Below are 20,222 nucleotides of genomic sequence, written 5' to 3' on the forward strand. Positions count from 1 at the left end.
TGTTATAGGGTCATAATTATGTAGATTCGTTTGATGGTTCAACGCAGTCTCCTACTCAGAATACCTTTTAATGTTTTTATGGCATCAAACATCACCTTTCAGCATTTGCATTAAATTAGAACTTCTACTTTCAGCATGAGCAGCAACAAATAGCATATTTTGACATATTGACCCCTAGATAGCAACAACAGTTCCAGCTACAATTGAAGACTTGGGTGTACAAGCATTAACACAGGGTCGATTTATTCTGTATGAAAAGGAAAAGAGACACGTCTGATTCAGCTGAATTCTTTCCCTTAGACTCAGCCTCTGAATTCATCCATGAAACTTTTATGGAAATCTGTTAGACGGGTGACGATTGCTGGAATCTTTTCTTCTTGTGGGAGTATTGTGCACCTAAAATGCCAAGTGCCAGGAACCTATGGAACAAATATACAAAAAGGGCATATCAACTGGCATTAAAAAGTAAAATAAAATAAATTCTTGATGAACCAAAGAAATAATGATAATTATCAACTAATAGATACGTCGAGGAGCCTTAAAAGATTTGTTAACTTCTGAAAGCAGAAAACAACTGCAATTTTAAGTGTCCACAAAGCACCTAACCGGATAAAGCCAATGTAATTGCAATAACCAACTCACCTGCCCAAAGCCAGAACCAGGAACAAAAACAATTCCAGTAGCAGCGAGGAGGCGCTGGCAGTAGTATGCATCAGGTGCTTTTTTTGCAGCTTCGGCAGCTTTGATTGCCTTTTCAGGAAGGTCAATTCTGGGAAACAGATACATTGCACCTTCTGCCTTGTTGCATGTTACACCTTCCAATTTGTTGAATGCATCTTCCAGTGTCTGCAATTGGAATAACAACCGTTGTAACAAAAACATATCAAGCTGATATGAATGGATGGAATTGAGGAACGGGTGAAAAGGGACGATGAATAGAAAAAATGCCAACTATTTCATTTGAGTATGACTTAATTGAAATAATTTTGTTAGTAATATAATTTAGATCAGACTCTGCTACAATGGCTATCAACTTCAAGTTTCCAAAATTTGTTGGTAAAGCACCATGTAAGAATGTGGAATTTTGCTTTCACTTTTGCTACAATTAAATATTAATGCCCCTTTGCTCATATAAATTAAACGAATCAAACCTAAGAGAGGCCTAACCTTTGCACGCCTGGCTAAAGATGAGAGGATTCCATCTCTTTCAGCACTGTATGATTCATAGGATTCATCTCCAACCTGCAAGTGTCATTTGCTTTATCATTGGCTACAAATATCACATGCATATACAAGGCATGCATGACATAGTTCAATCAACACGAGCTTTTACATTCCACCCATCTAAACATAATATTTCATATCCAAGGAAAGCCCTTCCCTAAAGCCCAAATTGTGTACCACACAGCCTCCAAATTACCAACCAACCACGATAAAGTATACCAGTTCAAAGACTTAATGTTATTGGCAGGTATGTGTTTCTTCTATAAGAACCAATGCTTACAAGCAGCAAGGCAAAGTTCTCAATTCGTCCTACCAATGGCATCTTATATTCTTATATTTATGCCAAACATCCAATGTTATTGGAATAAACACAGAAAATTGATTTTAAATGGCAAAAGATTGACCTTTGGTGGACTCATGACAAGACTGGCAAGAATTTGACCCGAGATGTTGGAACACAGATTCACAGATGCCACTTTGTATATTTGCTCCCTGACATCAGCTCCAAACCCAGTTACTTCCATATAACCTCCCCTTTTTCCACACTCTCCGTAGTAACCTGGAGGCAGTAAAAAATTGTATATTCATTATGTCAAAAGTCCAAATTTTGCATAAGCTCTCTTACCTTCTATAACTGCGATAATAGAAGTAAGACAAAACAAAATTTTACCTTTGGAGACTGACTGAAAAGATACTAAGGCTATATCCTTCTCACCATAACCCATGGACCGGGAAACCTTCTTAAAAGAATGGAATTTCTTTTCAGGTACATAGACATTTTCCTGATAAACCTGTAAAACCATAGGTGGTTAATATCACCCTTGGGACTCAAACCTAGAAAGAAAAGCCATTGGCAAGAAATGGCAAAGCCAGAATATATGGAAATTGATCTACCTCATCTGCCAGCAGAACAAGACCTTCTTGTTTACAGAACTCCACAATTGCCTTCTGGTTTTCCTCAGCAAGAACCTGCAACCACAATGAGAATAAAATCAAGTAAAAATGAAACTTAGGACTCTTCTTCATCTAAATATAATTTTGAAAAACATGTTATCTGTTACCTGTCCTGTTGGGTTGCCAGGATTGATTACAACCAAGGCCCTAACAGTGATGCCCTTGGACCTAGAAGTCTCAAGTTGTTTCTTTAGCTCAGATACTTCCAAACCCCATCCTGTGGCTTCATCAAGATAGTATGGAACCTGCACAAGCCAAAAGAAAGCTATAAACACAAGAACTTGCCGATCAACAACAAATCTTTGAATAATAAAAGATTCTCTATTTCCAAGTATTGTACAAGTCCTACAAAGAAAGGCAGATAAAAACTAATCCTCAAGAAACATAAAGCAACTTGATTTTGGTCAATTAAAGCTTGGCCAATAACCAGCAAAAAGTACTTCAGTGACAGCTAAATCCAGATAGCTTATAAATACCTAAAATTCTAAACAATACATGGACATATGATATGCATACCAAAGTTCCACCATGCAGAGCAATTGAAGCAGAGTATAGAGGATACTGAGGGATGGGACAGAGAATTCCATCCTTCTCAGATCTTATCAGCAGCTGCATCATCATGTGCACCTGTAGATGAGATAAAATCCATTCCGTTATACAAGTTTTCATGAAAAACTCATCATTCAGCTTTGAGATAGAAACTTACTGCAGGGCTCGCACCATCTGTCAAGAAAATATCATTTGGATCAGCAGGAAAACCATCACGAGCCTCAATTCCAGCAGCAATAGTATCTCGTAATCCCTTGATACCCTGACAGCGAAAAAATGGAAAATTATGAATAACATGCAAGCATAAATTGTCAAAGTTCCAAGATGTGAGCAATGATCACAACCTGGCTATGACTGTAGGCACCAGTTGCCCTTCCAGGAATTTGATCAAGAATTTGCCAAGCACGTTCAATGGAGTCAGCACTGCAAAAGGCCACAAGCCAAATTACATGAGGCAAAGGAACAATAGTCAAAGAAAACTTATAGTCTGCCAAAGTAAAGATTCTACAGTTAGCAAAAGAGACCATCGCTTTATATTTTGCCTTTTCACTGGGCTTAATGAATAAGCCAAATTAAGAGTAACTAAAGCCATGGATAAGCCAAATTAAACACCCAACACAAACCTGAAATCTTTATCAGGTCAAAGAAAACAAATGAAACAATAATAGAATTTAAAAGAAACAACCACAAAGCTGATGGCCAATAGTAATTCTCTGTACCTGAATAAACCCTGTGTCTCACTTTTGTCCAAAATGGCTGGATGGTCGCATAATGCAAGAACCTATTGCAGAGATGCCCTAGTTAGAATGGCTTCATTAACATGCAACTTTATTGTAATGAATATCACCTACTAACAAAAAACAACCTCTCGGAAAAAAGTTATCGGCTGCTGACCAAGAGATTGTGGATTTCCAATGTTGCAGTACAGTATCTGTAACAGATGATTAACATTTAATGCCAAATAAATAAAATAATAAAACTAGAAGTGTCAAATAAACGTTCTTGTATTACAATCAACCCCCCCCCCCAATTTCCACTTCTCTACAGGACCTTTATTGTGCCTCTTTTAGACAAGAGGTGTTCAGATACACCTAATTACTTCTTTGTGAGAACACCATCCAGCCAACAGAGTTCCACAACCATCTATGTTGGCCAGATGAAATCCAAAACACCAACATAAGAAGTCTCTTTATAGTACTGCAACTGTAGCAAACCTTTGCAGAATCCATCATTCACAAATGGTAATACGATATCAGCATGACATTGCTATTCAACCATGGAGAACAAAAGTAAAGTGGAGGAGAATATTGTCTCAAAGAAAGTATAAATGAGATTGATTCTCCAAGTGTCCACTACAAAACTGTCAAGGAATTAAAAAAATATACCTCTTCAAAGGGATGAGCATCTGGCTTAGTCTGTATCTCTTCTTGCAATTTCTGAAAAAGGTATTAAGAAAATATAATTAAAGCACTATGCCATACATTTTACACTAAATACATCCAGCTTATATACAAGACTAAATCAGCAGCATTTACATAAAATTCTCTAAAAACGTAATGAAAACAGTCAATCAACATTAACACCAATGGCTAATTACCCAAAAGTCACCTTTTAATCCATTCTCCAATTATACTCGGATGTGAACACAAGCATGAGAATATATCTTTCAAGAAATAAATTGTAAAAATACATCAAAGATGAAGCAGATTAGCAAACTACCTGTGCAAGGGTGACAATCTCACCACGGACAGCATACTCGCACTCTATGACCTGATGATAAAGAGAAAATTAGCCATAAGAAAAGACCGACCATAAAAAAAGTATGAAGGTCGCTCATACTAGAACGAGAATATTCTATATCCTAAACGAAAACACAGAAGTGTTAAGAAACTCGAATTCTCCACTTAATGCCATTACTTTTTTTTTTCTTAAAATCACAAAAATTAGCAAATCCATTTCTAATATGCAAATGGTGAGCTTTAACCAAATTGGCGTGCTAAATAGACACTATAAAGATTGATTTGAACTCAAAAGGAGTACATCAATTCAGTGCATGTACAAAAAATAGATCCCTGCTCATTGTAAAGCAACCATCATATTGCATGCAAGAGAAAGAAAAAAAAATGAACCATTCCTTTGAAAGACAAATACTACAAAAGGAAGAGGAATTAAAGGATACTTGCACATCAATACTCAATAGAAAAGGAAACGAATAAACAAGCACAACATTAATGTCATCGTTTGAGTACAAAAAGATGGCTATAAGAAACCAGTGATTAGAAAGGGAAAACTCCCCTGACTCCTTAAGCAACTCGATTGCTGCCTCTTAGTTAACAGATACCAAAAAGAAAGAAGAGCTGAGAATGGGATAGGAATGAAACAAATACAAAGCCCGGTCTTCACGGTCAAAGATATAGACTTTTTGAAATAACATGATAAACAAAATATACAAAGCATAAAACCCAGATTCAGAAACACGAAAAGAAGAAAAAAAAATCAATACCCAACATCAATCAAATCAAACAAAAGAAAGAAAGAAACCCAGATTCAGAACCGCTCCAAAATGAAATAAAAAAAAAGGTTAAAAAGAGAGTATACCTTGGGGTTAATAGTATTAAGAGAAACTGGATGAGCCATTGTTGAAGAGGAAGAAGAAGAAGAAGAAGGGGAATCAGCAGCAGGAGAGGAGGATAAGAAACGATATGGAGAAGAGAGTATAGACCGTTCAAACTGATACTTTTGACGCGAACTTTCAATGAGGTTTCTAGCACTGCCAATCACAAATCTCCGCATATCTGTCTATTTATATAGACAAATCCACACTCGTCAACAAAATCAGAGACGAGGCAAAAAATGGTAGAGTTACTTTTTGGAAGTAGGGAAAGAGATATAGAGATTTTATGCTGTCCTTCTATGAGCAATTTGGGGCAACTTTTTTCGAAAGAATCGAAACTATAGTTAAACTTTCCGTTTCGCCCACGGTTTGAGAATTTTGATTCTCCCTGAGCCCAAGTAGCTCGTTCGAGTTGGCTTATTTTTTTACCATTTACCAAATTTAATAAGAACTGATAGCACATGGTAAATTTGACTCTACTTAGAATTAAAGTAACGAAGGCTGATGTGATGATCTGTTTTATTGAGTTAGAATAAGAATGCAAGTCCAAGGCATTTATTTTATCCGGCCTAATCCTCAACTTCCCATTGTGAATCAGAAGAAATAATCCTTGAATTTGTGGTATGGAATATTGCAGAGCATCAATGTTATCAACACGACCAAAAACTGAGCAAGCTTTTCTTTGGTCCTTGCAGCCAATCTTTTTGACAAGTCCAATATCATTATTACAAATAGCTAGGAAATGCATTAATCATGTGGACGATGAACTAGAGATTTAAGGTTCGTTTTTATTTTTCCTTTTTTTATTCAATAAATGCAAAGACCTTTTACCCAAGTTGTAAAGCTCGTTACTCTTGACATGCCTAACATCTTAGCTTTGACAGATTAAAGATATAAAATGGATGAAATTGTTTTAGCCATAGTTGGAAACGGATTAGGATGTATTTATTTGCCAGATCCACATAAGAAGATAAACTCTTAATTAAAAAAAACAAACTAAGGAATGAGATAAGAACAAAGTGAATAAACAACTAAATCTTTTTAGGACAATTCTATCTTTTGCTCATTCTTGAGAATTTATGATATGGTGTCCAAATGTTAATCTATTCAGCTTTAAAATCTTATCTGATGTCATAGCCTTCTTGTATAGATTACAAAGGAGGAAGGATTGTCAATGTTCGGATTGGGTTCCAGACACGCTGGATTCTAATTTTGCAGCTTCGATATTAAATAAATATAAGTATCAATTAGCGTTGATGCATCTGTTTAAGGGAAATGCTTCTTTTTTCTTGGTCATGAATTAGGATGTATTAAGTTTGCTCTTTACCAGATGCATAATAAGATAAGTCTTCATTTATTTAAAAAAAAACCCTTAATAAAAGCATTATTTAAGAACACATTAAAAATTAGGGTAAACTATCAAAATAGTCATTTTTGTTTAACTCAAGTTACATTTTAGTCACTTATGTTTGAAATGTTACATTTTAGTCACTTACGTTAACGTGTTGTAGCATTTTAGTCACTGAACTGTTAATTGTCGTTAATAGTGTAACGGTAAGCTGATGTGGCACGTTAAATCATCATTAAAAAAAATAGGTTAAATTATATAATTAGTCCCCATATTTTTTTCATTTTGAGCAATTTAATTTTTCCTTTTATGTTCTTTTAACTTTTTTTTTCTTTATTTTTCATTCTCTTATGCTTCTCCCTCTGTTTTCCTCCTTCTCCATCTCTTTTAATGTAGTTTTTCTATATTTTCTATTTGTTAAAACTAAAGGGGAAGAAGAAAAGAAAAATAAAAATAATAATTAAATTGTTTAAAAATAAAAGTATAGGGACTAGTTTTAATAAATGGAAAACATAAAAAAACTACGTTAAAAGAGACGGAGAATTGAGGAAAACAAAGGGAGAAGCAGAAAAGAATGAAAAATAAAGAGAACATAAGGAAAAAAAGTTAAAAGAGCTAAAATTTTTGTTTAAAATGATGATTTAACGTGCCAGTCAGCTTACCGTTACACCGTTAACGGCAATTAAAGGCTCAGTAACTAAAATATTACAACACGTTAACATGAGTGACTAAAACATAACATTTCAAATATAAATAATTAAAATATAATTTAAAATAAACAAAAATGAGTATTTTAATAGTTTATCCTATCAATTAACTACTTTCTCTAACGAAAATTTATTATAATATTGATTGGTTTGACAAAGTCATTCCACTCTCCATCCTACGTATGCACAATATGCCAATTGCATCTCAGAGAGGAATTTCATTCTATCACGTAGGTTTAACCTTCCACCTCATCCCCAAACTACAACCCTCATTTGGCTTTGCTCCCTTTTTCCACAAAGAAAGTTTACAGAGTGGGCATTGATTTTGCATTTCGGGGACAAAAATTTTCATCATCCATGTTCACAGTTAAATATGAAAGTTGTTATTACTTGGTTCAGTACAATGAACAGAGGCTGCTAACTCAGCTAGCTCATCCATCCATGTATCCTTATCCCAAAATGCTTTGTTCAATCTTTATGGTTCAATATATTGCAAATTTATGGTATGTAAACCTCCTCTTCGTGTCATTTGAGTTATACATATAATATATCGGTCTTACAGAGAAATTTTAATGTCAAAAAAAGGGTAAATAAAAACAACATCTTAATATTTGATCTTCGACCTTTTCACAACCCTACCCTTGAATCTATTATGAAAATCAGAAAGCTGGTTCATACGCTACAGTGGCAGCAGGCAGCCAATCTTGACCTTGTATAAAGTTAGCCACCGTGAACTTTCCAGCATCAGCTTCTGTGAGGGAGGACCTATAACCAGCCCATTTCACCCTTTGATCCACGGTTGATCCAGGTCCAGTGTTTTGATATTCTGCATAGAAAACTGTGCTGGGTGGATCAACATTAGTGACCCATTCTCTCCAGCCCACAGGGTTCAAGAACGCCCCAATGTTGGACTGCATAATAACAGTGGTGGAGAATTCTTTCCAGGGCCTGCCGAGGTAAGTATTGGCAGTAAGGTTGCCAAATGGAGTTATTGTACACTTCTGAATTGAGATGCCAGTGTTTTGGTTAGGGTCTTTTTTGCCTTGAGCTGTGATGGTGTTGAACTGGTTAGGCAAAGGCTGCCTGGGCTGGATGTTGCAGTTTTGGAAGACAACAGCTGCATTCCCAAAAATGAAGTCAATTGTACCCAAAATGTCACATTCTCTATAAAACTGACGATTGGAATGAGCATAGAGAGTGTCCTGGTAGGCATCGAATGCACAGCTGTAGAATACCGAGCGGTCGGAACCGGACCGCATAGCCACTGCTTGGTGCTTCGCTGCACCTGCTGTGTTTTCGAACTTTATATCCTTTGCAATGAATCCCCTTCCTGCCACAGCTGGTGATTCACACAAGAGCTATCATATTCTTCATTCATCTAATTAAAAGCAAGCTATTCAAAACCTTTTTCAGGCTTCCAATGACATCATTTAAAGTGAGCAATTGGCTATCAAAATAAGACAAATTGATCAGTTTAGATCTTCTATCTAATGGATGGGACTTGAGGGGAGCATTGAAGAAAAATTAACATTAGGTACACCAATACCCTAGTCAATTATCTTTAAATACACCAAGACCTAGTCATATGGTAGAATGTATCAGTTGCAGGCCTTTTAAATTATTTAGATCACTGGGACCACATGGCCAGATCTTTGTAAATCACAGTCCAGACAGGCACATGGTGGTGTGAAACCAACTTTAAAGTGGGAAAAGCAGAATTTTTTTGGGAAGTGTAACCCAACAATTCCACATGATAACACGCAAGCACAATGTGTGTGTGTATGTGTGTGTTTTGAATCTTATTCATAATCTACCACACAGTCTGCTGATTTAAGCTTCATCATGGTTTATAAAGTTTAAGAAATTGAGGGTTTGCTTTTGGATATCGATTAATGTCTTTCAAGGACAATAAAGATGATCAAATCTAATTGAAACTAAGGATCTAAATAGTATCATGGTAAATGAAGATTGAAAAATTACTTACTGAAAGTTGCTGTATCAAAGGTGGCAGTTCCATCAACAAAGTTGCGGCTACCGGAAATTGTAGTCTTAGTTTTGCCATCTCCGTAAATCATGACATTCCACTTGTGTTTATCGAGATTCACATTCTCAACATACTTGCCTTCCTTCACATAGATCACGAATCTCGATTGGTTCTTCTTTCCCACCAATTGCACCGCCTCGTTAATCGTCTTGAAATGGCCGGAACCGTCTTTAGCCACAATTACATTTGGGGTAGGCTTGGACTCCTGCAACAGTCTCCTTTCAGTGGGACTAACCCAAGCTGGGAACTCTGAAGGTGCAGCTTTTTGGAACCCAAGCAACCTCCGGTGAATCGGGATACGGAAATTGGTCAACAAACCCAAGAATTTAGCAGCGATGGCCAAACTGTTGCTGGCATACTCACTTGAGTTCTGCATGGCCGCTTTCAGTTCTTCGAACAGTGTGGCGTTGAAGTTCTTTGTGGTGTTCAGTTCCTCCAGGGCGTCTAAACATGTTTCTTGATCAGTTATGACTGTGCTTAACCATGTCTTCAAGTCATCGATCTTGGAATCCGACAACAAGCTCTCTACTTCCCCAACTTCGAGGGAAGTTGCCGAGTCATTGAGTCGATCCAACGCGTCATCAAACACGGTTCCACATACATCTAGAGCGTGTTTCACTTGGCTGTTATTGGTTTCAGCTTGTAACTTCTTGGGATACTGTGACAACCCAGAGAGCTCGTCGATAGCTACTTTCAAAGACAGCTTGAAGAGGATCTTTGGGTCATTTGCGTTCGACGATGCAATAGAGGATATGCTGGAGAAGCAGGAAGATGGGTACTGAGTCACTTCGCAAACCGCCTTCAATGAAGCTGCTGGAGTAAGCTCGGTTGGGGATGCAGTATCGGGAGACGAGTTGTTTCTCTTATGTATCAAAGTCCCCGCAACTGCGCCAATGATAACAGCTAACAGCACGATAATGGAGATGACGAGGATGATGAGACGCCTTCGTGTCTTTCGCTTGAAAGCTCGTTCTTCAGCCTCGTCTACTTTGCCATAGCCCTTGAAAGACTTGATTGAATCCATTGCCCAACGAGATGAAAAGATAGGACCTCTCTTCGATGCTTCTTTGTTAAAATATGACAATTATACTCGATCAAATGGGAAGAGTACTAATGATCTTTATTTAAATAGATTGTTTTATTTTATTATACAATCAACATCATTATTTTCCTTCCGCCATAATTACACATCTGGCATTTAAATTGCTTCTGCCATAATTACACATCAAGTTTACCATTTCTTGACGTAAATTGTTTATCAAATATATTTCATTTTTATAGAGATTCAACTTTCAATCTCATACTGTACATCATACTTTGTAATTTTAGTCTTAATATTTAAAGTTGCAAGTATCCCATTTTTTTTTAATCATCAAAACTGTTGGCAGTTGTCATCTTATTACCAACATGTTACTTTGATTCATCATTTTGGAGGGAGATATGAGGTGGAAAATGTAATTAAAACTGTAGTACAAATTTTGGAATTTGTTAATTAAATTCACTTTTGTATCTGTACTCTTTTTGTGTATTTTGGTACTTAAATCTAGTAACATAATATGACCAATATTACTAGAATAGGATCAAATCAATCAATTGGATGGAGAATTGATTGATATAATAGTTCGAACAAAGAGGTTGAATTGATTAAATCGGAAAATGTTTGAAATTGATAAAATAAAAATAAAAATTGGTACAAAAACCGGCAATTGAACAAGCGATTTAATAATTTTTATGAAATTTTAATTAATTATTTAATTATTATTGATCTAGTAGTCGAATTGGTCACACCGGTTGAATCAGGAATGGGTGGTCTAGCTGTTATAACCACCGGTCCGATTATTAAGACACTAGATGTGATCTTCTAAAATTGTACCATATGATCACCTGAAAATTTATATATATTTTTTATTTTTAAGGAATTATGTGACACGTTCTTAAAATGTGCATCTTTAAATTTTTTATATTTTTCAAGTCATGCAATCAAAGTAAACCTCTTTACCAAATTTAAGAGCCAAAAATCAAATTACCCTTGAAAAAAAAATATACTTAAACTTGAAAAGTATGAATAAATTGATTCCTTTTTTAATACTTAATAGATACTTTTAAAATATGTGGATGTGAAGTTAAAAAGTGAAAGAAATTTTAAATCAATTTAAAGACAATATCTACTACTCAAATACTTTAATCATGAGGTAACAGCCCCTCTTTCCTGCTCAAAAGATTTCTTACAAGTTTTGATTAACCCTAACAAAATCCCATTAGAAAAGGACAGAAACTTGATATGCAAGGAAGCTTCAGCTGCAAATGTAATGTGAACCTCTAATTAGTCAGCCCCCATAATCACCACTTGGAGCATGTGAACTCTCATTATTTTTGTTGGATCAAACTAATTAAATTTTCTTTTTCCCTTTCATCAAATTACTATAAATTTATTAGTAGTAGTTGGATGGCACTAATTTCCCCAAGGTCAAACTATATATAATTTTATGGGTAAATTCCACTAATAGTCACCTAATTATAATTAAATTTTATTTTTCCCTTTCATCAAATTACTATAAATTTATTAGTAGTAGTTGGATGGCACTAATTTCCCCAAGGTCAAACTATATATAATTTTATGGGTAAATTCCACTAATAGTCACCTAATTATTGATAATTTGTTTAGTCATTTAGCTATAAAAAATAACAAAATGGTTCCTCAATTATACAATTTTATCTTTTTGGTCATCAATTGGCTAACAGTGACAACTTCTAAAATTGGGATAATAGCAATTTTCACCTTTGATATGTATACAATTTGTCAATTTAGTATTGATTCTAATTAATCTAACCCTCAACATTTACACATTGTCTAATGTGATCTTTTTTGTAGTTTTGTTTTTCTTTGTGACCCTTTCACCTAAAAAGCTAAAGAAACAAAATCATCAACTAAAATTTATCATAAATATACAAAAAAAATAGAAACACCAAAAAATCCAAGATAATAATTTTTATTCTTTCTCATTCTTTTAAAATTAACCTTCAATGTCACAAAAAAATTAAAACTATAGAGAGAGAGAGACCAATTTACACAATGTGTAAATGTTGAGAGTTACTTTTTTTAGAATCAAGATTAAATTTACATAATTTATAAATGTTGGGGGTTAAAATTGATAAAAATTGATATTATGTCAATTTTAAAAATTGCCACTGTTAGTCAGCTTGTGACAAAAAAGACAATTGAATAATGGACTAATCATTTTGTAACTTTTCATGGTTTGGTGATAAAAGAAAAATTTACTAATAGTTGGATGATACTAGTGTAGTTTGCCCTAATTTTATTTAATACAATGAGATAAATCTCAAAACTATATATAAACTTTGGTTTAATGTGCAATTTTATACATAAACTTTAATTTTGTGCAATTTTTGTACATGAAATATTGATTTGATTAAATTCTCACAAATTATTAACACAATTATTGATATAACATTATTTTATATTTATATATTACATACACAAATAATTATGTTTATCCAATCTAAAAATAAATTGATATATTTATTTTTTAAAATTTATATAATTGAATTAAAATTAAAATTTCATATATATATTTGAATCATAATCAAAATATCATATATATATATATATAATTACTCCAAATCAAAATTTATATATCAAAAAGATTTTTATTACGTGTTGGATTGGGTTCGTCCGTCCGTCTGTCCTGCTCCCTTGGACGTATTTAAAGGTGATTACCATGTGCTAGACCTGTCCATGGGCCGGGCCGGGCCTACAAAAATTTAGCCCGTTTATTAGGCCCGGGCCCAGCCCGGCCCGAAATATGGGCCTGAGATTTTGCCCATGCCCGGCCCGGAGAAAATATATGGGGCTCGAGCCCGGCCCGACCCGTTTTTAATTAAAATTAAAATTATTTTTTTAATAAAATTAAAATTAATTGTTAGTAAAATTATCAAATTATTAATTGTTAATTGTATTAATTGTTGTAATAAAATCTAACATTTGATTAGTAAATTTATCAAATTATTAATTGTATTAATTGTTGTAATAAAATCTAACATTTGATTAGTAAACTTATCAAATTATTAATTGTATTAATTGTTGTAACAAAATCTAATATTTGATTAGTAAAACAAACTTGATGTTTTATTATTATTATTTTGTAACACTAGTCAAGGAAATAAAAGTAAATAAACTTAAATAAAAAACTATTATATTTTAAAAATAAAATATATATATTTAATATTTTTGCGCCGAGCCCGGGCCAAAAAATCTTGCCGGAGGCCCGGCCCATTTTTTAAACGAGCCTAAATTTTTGCCCAAGCCCATATTTCGGGCCTATATTTTTACCCAAATCTTCCCATATTTCGGGGGGACCGTCGGGTCGGGCCAGGCCGCCCGGCCCATGGACAAGTCTACTATGTGCTATACAATGTGAAACATCATCACGCGTTGCTATGCCATTGATTGCGCCAACATTTTTTCTCAATAATTTTTTTTCTTTGGCCAAAAGGAATATTCTTTTCTCATGATAAGTAATTTTTAAAAATGGCGTTATCAATTTTTTTACTTAATTTTTGTTTGAATAAGGTATATAAAATGTATGAACATGAGCTCACTCTTCCAAGCGAATATTAAAAAAATTAAAATGTGTTTTTTCCGGCATGATTTTCGGAATGTAGATGTTGGCAGCATTTCAACGTTCCATTTGTCAATATTTATTAAGCGTTTCCGATAAATTTTTTTTGAGTTATTCAAAACTCCATAGCTGGAAAATAGCCCCGACCAATGAAAGTGCTCCTCAAAAGAAAGAAATAACCTGCAAACAGTGTAATGAACATATGGACTTTTGAATAAAGTCTATCTCGAGGGATGCTTTGTACTCAGATTTGTGGGCAACTGTGGGGCATCAATTCCTTTGACAAATGGTTGGTTTTATGAAAATAATAGCCAATTGGGATTTAACATTTTGTCCTTCCAAGTGTCGTTTCCATCTTAAATTAGCTTTTGATTCCCTTGAATTTTATTTGGAAATCCCCTACTGAAAACCAGGTGCCAGCATTGGGCCAAGTGTCGACATCGAACCAGATACCTCGGGTATTCGATATCTCTTTCTGACAAAGGCCGAATTCATAGCCATCCCATTCGCGAACTTAACGTCAAGCCCTTAACTCATTGCCGACATTCCCAAGGGCTGATGATCTATTGATTTCTTTTTTGGACGATGATTATTAATTAACATGAAACCAAACTGTGTCACCAGATAAATTTGAAGAAAACCTTGGCATTCGCTTATTACTACTATTAATTTAGTAATAATTTAACAGATACATGGCCGCAAAGCAAATCTCAAACCAAACAATGAAGTCGGCAGGTGGCTACATTGACAATACAATCTTTAAAATTATTACAACCCAAGAGCGAAAGGAAAGCCTGTAGAGCTTAACCAACTTCCTCCAGCAATGAACCTGCCAGGAGTAAAAGCCTGAGCTTCACTTGCACTAGTGATCACCTTGTACCCTCCCCATTTCACTCTCGCAGAAGTTGAGGCACCAGCCCCGGTGTTCTGGTACTCGGCATAAAACAGTGTTTTCAGGGCGAAACTCCCGCTCCACTCGTGCCAACCAGCAGGTTGAATCACGTCACTGATTGTTGATTGCATTACCACAGTCCTCGAGTACTCCTTCCAGGGCCTGCCAAGATATGTTGGGAAGTTTTTACGAACAGGCTGTAAATCAGAAGTGGCACCTATCCTACATTTCTGGATCACAATGCCCGTGTTTTGGTTAGGGTCGGTCCTGCCTTGGGCTGTCACCATGTTTTTCTGCCCTGAGTTTGGTTTCCGAGCATGGATGTCGCAGTTTTGGAACACGGCTGCGGCATTTCCGAAGATGAAGTCAACTGTTCCTGCTACGAGGCAGTTAACGTAAAATTGACGATTGGAGTGGACGTAGAGAGTGTCTTGGTATGCTAGCATGTCACAATTGTAGAATGCTGAGAGATCAGAGCCAACACGGAGGGCAACAGCTTGATGCTTGGAGGGACCTGCTGTGTTTTGGAAGGTTATATCTCGGGCAAGGAACTTTTCACCAACCACAGCTGCAACCAACCACATGGGAACATGTATTATATTAAGCATGTTCAGCATAAAGTTCAAACTTCAAATATATAACATTAAACTACCAATGTAATAATTCAACGTTTTATCTGGCGTATAATACCTAATGAGCACCCATGTGATTCTGCATTATGTAATGTACAACTATAAATTGGCTCAACAACTCTTGTTTCTATTATTTAATGACGCTAGCCGCCTAATTAAGAAAATATTGGTAAGCACCAAATCAATTTATTGAACTTTATGATTTCAGCGGCAACAGGACTACGAGGAGAGCGAAGCTAGCTACTCCTATGAAGGCTTGAACTATTCCAATTTGCAACGAAAGTAATACTCTTTGGTATCTTTTGGAAAAGGCAGCTGCTTTATGTAAACCAACACCGACCCTTACGCATCAGCAAAGGACGACACTATTTAGTTGGGGACCAATCAAAAGGAATTTAGAAAAGCTATTGCTATGATGCAGTACGGAGCTGCTCAACTGTGCACAATAAGTGTACCGTAACATCGCCAAAAACTGGAAATCGGTTGGTCGATTCCCTTCGTCCAAGCATGTGTTGGGCCCTTCAAACATCAGTCATTGGAGCTCAACACCCCTTACTAGGATGGGTTAAAATTGTATAAATAAAATAATCAAATTTATTTGCACGTTGGGTTGGCGTGCCTGGTGCGATGTTGAATTCATGATAATTAGTCAAAATAATAGCTACCATCCACGAAAGGAAACTGGAAAAAGTTGTTATATGACCCAATGAGACAAGTAGATGAAACAAGAGGGAAGCCACCAAGTCCCCACAATCAAATTTCATTGAACATAATAATAGATGAAAAGCTTATCTAGAAAAAGAAAATTCCAGGGTCAGCTGTAAATTAACCTCCCTGTTGTTATTTTGGGTGAAAACAGGAAGTAGAGTGTTCAGTTAACTCAATGCCTCTCTATTTATCCATCTATCTACGAAATTAAGGAGAAAGGATTTATTTGAAAAATGTCATGGCGGGGTTGATTATGATCTATTCCAATAATGATGGGCAAAACGAGGAGCATACGTTGTAACCTGACAACTAGTCAATCGTAGGATTATTTGTCCATTTTGCTGATGATATCTTTTATATTCAAATATTGTCTATAAAATAGAATATCCTGTTTGAATAATTGACCTTTAGTGAACCGGGCCATGTGCTCCCAAAATCTAATGAGATAATGTAGGAAAGCTCAACCAATATGATTTGACAACATGAATCACTGAGAAGAGATAAGCAGGGGCCCAAGCTTCGGCTCCAGTGTGATCAGGGACTGACTCGAGATATTTCGTACTTAACCGAGTTGATTATCAATATTTAAGGTTAATAATCCCTGTAGTTTTCAAAAACTAGGAATTTAGTCCATATATTTGTATTTTTAGAAATTTAAATTCTCTAATTTTCATATTTCAAAATTTAAATTCAACTGTTAACACGGATAATTTAAAGGTATTAATGGTTTGACCTAAATTTTAAAATTTGAAAAGTGGAGGAACTAAATTTATAGAAATACAAATATATGGGCTAAATTCCTAGTTTTTGAAAAGTACAGGAACTACAGGCATATTTTAACCATTTTTTGAAAAGAAAACAAACTCTCTTCAACCCAGCTAAATTAATAATCTGAGGCCAGTAAATGATCAGTTTGGCCAGTAGTAGTTCAACCGACGATCCATTAATGGTGGCCGGGAACTTTAGAGAATTTATTGAAAAATTAATATAATGAAATTTAATTGAAAAAGAAAAGGTAAATTCATGTAAATATAGGAAATGAAAATAGACTTACCAACTGTGGCAGAGTGGAAAGTGGTGCTTCCGTCGACCACATTCCTGCTGCCGGTGATGATTGTTTTAGTTCTCCCGTCTCCGATGAACATTATGTTGCTCTTCTTCTTTGGGACTTCCACGTTTTCTCTGTAGACGCCTGCTTTGATTCTTATAATATACCTTTTGCTGCTTTTCTCAGGTGCTTTGGCCACCGCTTCCGACACCGTTTTGAAGTTCCCGCTACCATCGGCCGCCACAACCACGTTAGGGGTCACCGAAGACGACTGAAGCAGGCGCCTGTCGCCAGCGGACAACCACTCTGGCCAGGCAATGCCGCTTTCGTCCTCCTTCAGCTTCCTGTTCGATGACTTGAGCATCATCTCGTTTGCTATATCAGTGTCCGTCATGTTCTTGATCATGGCAAGCGCATTACTGCACATCTTTTCGACGTACTTCTCGCCATCGATCAGGACCTCACGGATTTTCTTGTCGGCACCCTCGTGAGAAAACCCGTCCAAGCAAGTTTCCTGGTTGGTCATTGCGGCACTCATCAGGGTCTTGAGGTCATCCGCGTGCTGGGTCAAAGATTTCTTGTTGGGGTACTCATGAAGATCCTCAACAGCTTCGTGGAGCTCGTCGAGGGTCTCGTCAATAGTCTCCAAACAATCATGGAGAGCCGTCTTTTCACGCGTCGTCAAGTCCTTTCGAGCCAACAGCTTCTTAATCTTGAAGTAATTGTGTTCGACAGCAGTGGTGGTGATGTTAAGAGACAATTCGATAACATCCTTTTGGCTCCTCACCTTTTTGGCAGTACCAGCAGGGACGGTAGTAACAGCCGAGAAACATAAATCAGGGTAGAACGTACCACTACAAGCTGATTTCACAACGGCATGATGGGAAGTATCGGACTCATCGGAGTTATTCCGTGAGCTCACTCCAGCAACAATGCCGATTATAGCAGCAACAATGACTAAAGATGCAAATAGTGCCAAGAAAATTTTCTTGTGTTTCTTGGTGAAGGAAATGTGTTTGGCAGAATTAGAAATGTTGGATAAAGTTTCTTTAATTCGGCTCATATTTTCTTTTTGGCTACAAAGAAGAGAAGTTGGAAGGGTGAACTGTGAAGAGAAGCGGCAGCCTGGTTGGAGGATTTAAAGAGCTTTGAGTGCACACTCAGCACAGGTAATTCGCATATTCTTTTTTGCATTTCAATTATTTGCAATTTTCAATGATTAATAAGTCCACATGTCTTTTATTTTTCTTTTTTACTTTTTCACTCTTTTTTTTCACTCCTAAAGCTTCAGACACACATGATGCAACATGAAATTTTTTACAATATTTGCAACTTGCAAAATTTTTAAAACTAGGAGGGGATCAGGGGATGTCTTAGATATCGTTTATAAATCTATATGATATAGGGATAATGTAACTTTTTGAATATTGTAAAAAAATAAAAAAAAATAATTTTTGGTCCTTAAGTTTCACATTCTTAAACTTGACATTTATGTTCATTTTGGTACTTGTATTTTTTTTCACTTTAACACTTAGAAGTTAACAATTACGTCCATTTTAATCACTAAACTTAGAAAATTTTAAAAGTTTGATAATGTAACGCTTCAAGTTAAAAAAAATAGATGATGATGTGGTAAAATCTTAGAATGTGATATTTAATGTTTTAATAACCAAATCCATGGTTGAACAAGACCATCAGTTCTCAATTCAACTAGTTCGATTGTCGAACCAACAATAATTAAAAATTCATAAAAATCTAAAAGGATAAGTAAAACTGATCTTTTTAGATTTTTATAAAATTTCAATTATTTAATTAATTATTATTGGTCTAACGGTTGAAATGGTGGTCTAACATGTTCAACAATCGATTCGGTTATTAAGACATTGAATATATAACACTTTGATATTGCATCATATCATCATCTAAAAAAAATATTTTTCGAACTTAGAGTGTCACATCATCAAACTTTTAGAGTTTTTAAGTTCAAGGATTATAATGGACCTAACTGTCAAGTTCAGGTGCTAAAGTGAACAAAAAATTACAAGTACCAAAGTGAATCTAATTATCAAGTACAAAAAATTACATGCTAAATTCAATGGCCAAAAGTTACATCATTCCATTTCTTTTTCAGGTCATTAACAAAATAGACTTGAATAAATAATGGTTTTCAAATTCAAAGGTAAATATAGATAAAAAAAAATTCAAGAACAAATTTGAAGCTACTTACCAAATTCAATGGCTGAAAGATTCGTTATCCTTGTTATATAATATTGGTTGGGAATTATAAATAGTTTCCTTCTATTAAAATCTCAAATGAGATTTGTTTGAAATAATGATTAATAAAATGCATTCAAATCTGAACATATGTTTTTTCACTCCAAATAATCACCGGAACGAAATCTTAAAACCCTAACTGAGATAATTTCTCTTCTTATTAATGATTAGTTTTATTGGTTTTCTTTTTCATTATATTTATTTATTTATCTTTTTGGATAGGCTGCTGTAAGATATTAGAAAACTTGTCATTTTACTGGGAATCTCTGAGAAAGAAAATATTATGCATTGCACATTTTCGGTCATAAAGAAAGATGAAGAAATTTCTTCTACGTTCCTTTACTCATTTCACTCCGAAGGGTTGAATGCATCTCTTGTCTTCTTCAATTATTGAAGATTGATGAGACACTTGCCTTCCAATTACTTCATTAATTGACCATTAAGTTCTCTTGGAAAGAAATGTAGGATTCTCTTCTTTTACTACTTTATAAGTCTCTTCTTCTACACTCCACTTTGTCCAAAATTTTTAACTATCGACTTCCTAGTAATCTATTATTATTTAATTTCGGTACTCTTATCTTTTACTTT

General features: G+C 35.2%; 3 protein-coding genes across 3 annotated transcripts; all 3 read right to left on the reverse strand.

The window, feature by feature from the left end:
• Window positions 1–104: 104 nt before the first annotated feature.
• LOC107906033 (alanine aminotransferase 2, mitochondrial) lies at window positions 105–5,818 on the reverse strand. Its single transcript, XM_041093799.1, has 15 exons — window positions 5,326–5,818; window positions 4,447–4,497; window positions 4,113–4,163; window positions 3,593–3,658; window positions 3,447–3,508; window positions 3,072–3,150; window positions 2,885–2,989; window positions 2,695–2,805; window positions 2,286–2,423; window positions 2,119–2,193; window positions 1,895–2,015; window positions 1,629–1,783; window positions 1,168–1,242; window positions 643–846; window positions 105–419 (listed from the first exon to the last, which is right to left on the reverse strand). The coding sequence occupies exons 1-15, from the start codon at window positions 5,518–5,520 to the stop codon at window positions 303–305; spliced, it is 1,605 nt and encodes a 534-aa protein (XP_040949733.1). The 5' UTR covers window positions 5,521–5,818; the 3' UTR covers window positions 105–302.
• Window positions 5,819–7,859: 2,041 nt separating this feature from the next.
• On the reverse strand, window positions 7,860–10,665 carry LOC107906032 (pectinesterase 3). The gene is made up of 2 exons (XM_016832875.2): window positions 9,381–10,665; window positions 7,860–8,735 (listed from the first exon to the last, which is right to left on the reverse strand). The coding sequence occupies exons 1-2, from the start codon at window positions 10,462–10,464 to the stop codon at window positions 8,056–8,058; spliced, it is 1,764 nt and encodes a 587-aa protein (XP_016688364.2). The 5' UTR covers window positions 10,465–10,665; the 3' UTR covers window positions 7,860–8,055.
• Window positions 10,666–14,848: 4,183 nt separating this feature from the next.
• LOC107902709 (pectinesterase-like) lies at window positions 14,849–18,423 on the reverse strand. The gene is given in 2 exon segments (NM_001326922.1): window positions 14,849–15,540; window positions 17,367–18,423. Coding segments are annotated over 2 exon segments (1,749 nt in total).
• Between the last annotated feature and the right edge of the window lie 1,799 nt (window positions 18,424–20,222).

Source organism: Gossypium hirsutum, chromosome D05 (genome assembly GCF_007990345.1).
Source record: "Gossypium hirsutum isolate 1008001.06 chromosome D05, Gossypium_hirsutum_v2.1, whole genome shotgun sequence".
Lineage (NCBI taxonomy): Eukaryota > Viridiplantae > Streptophyta > Magnoliopsida > Malvales > Malvaceae > Gossypium > Gossypium hirsutum.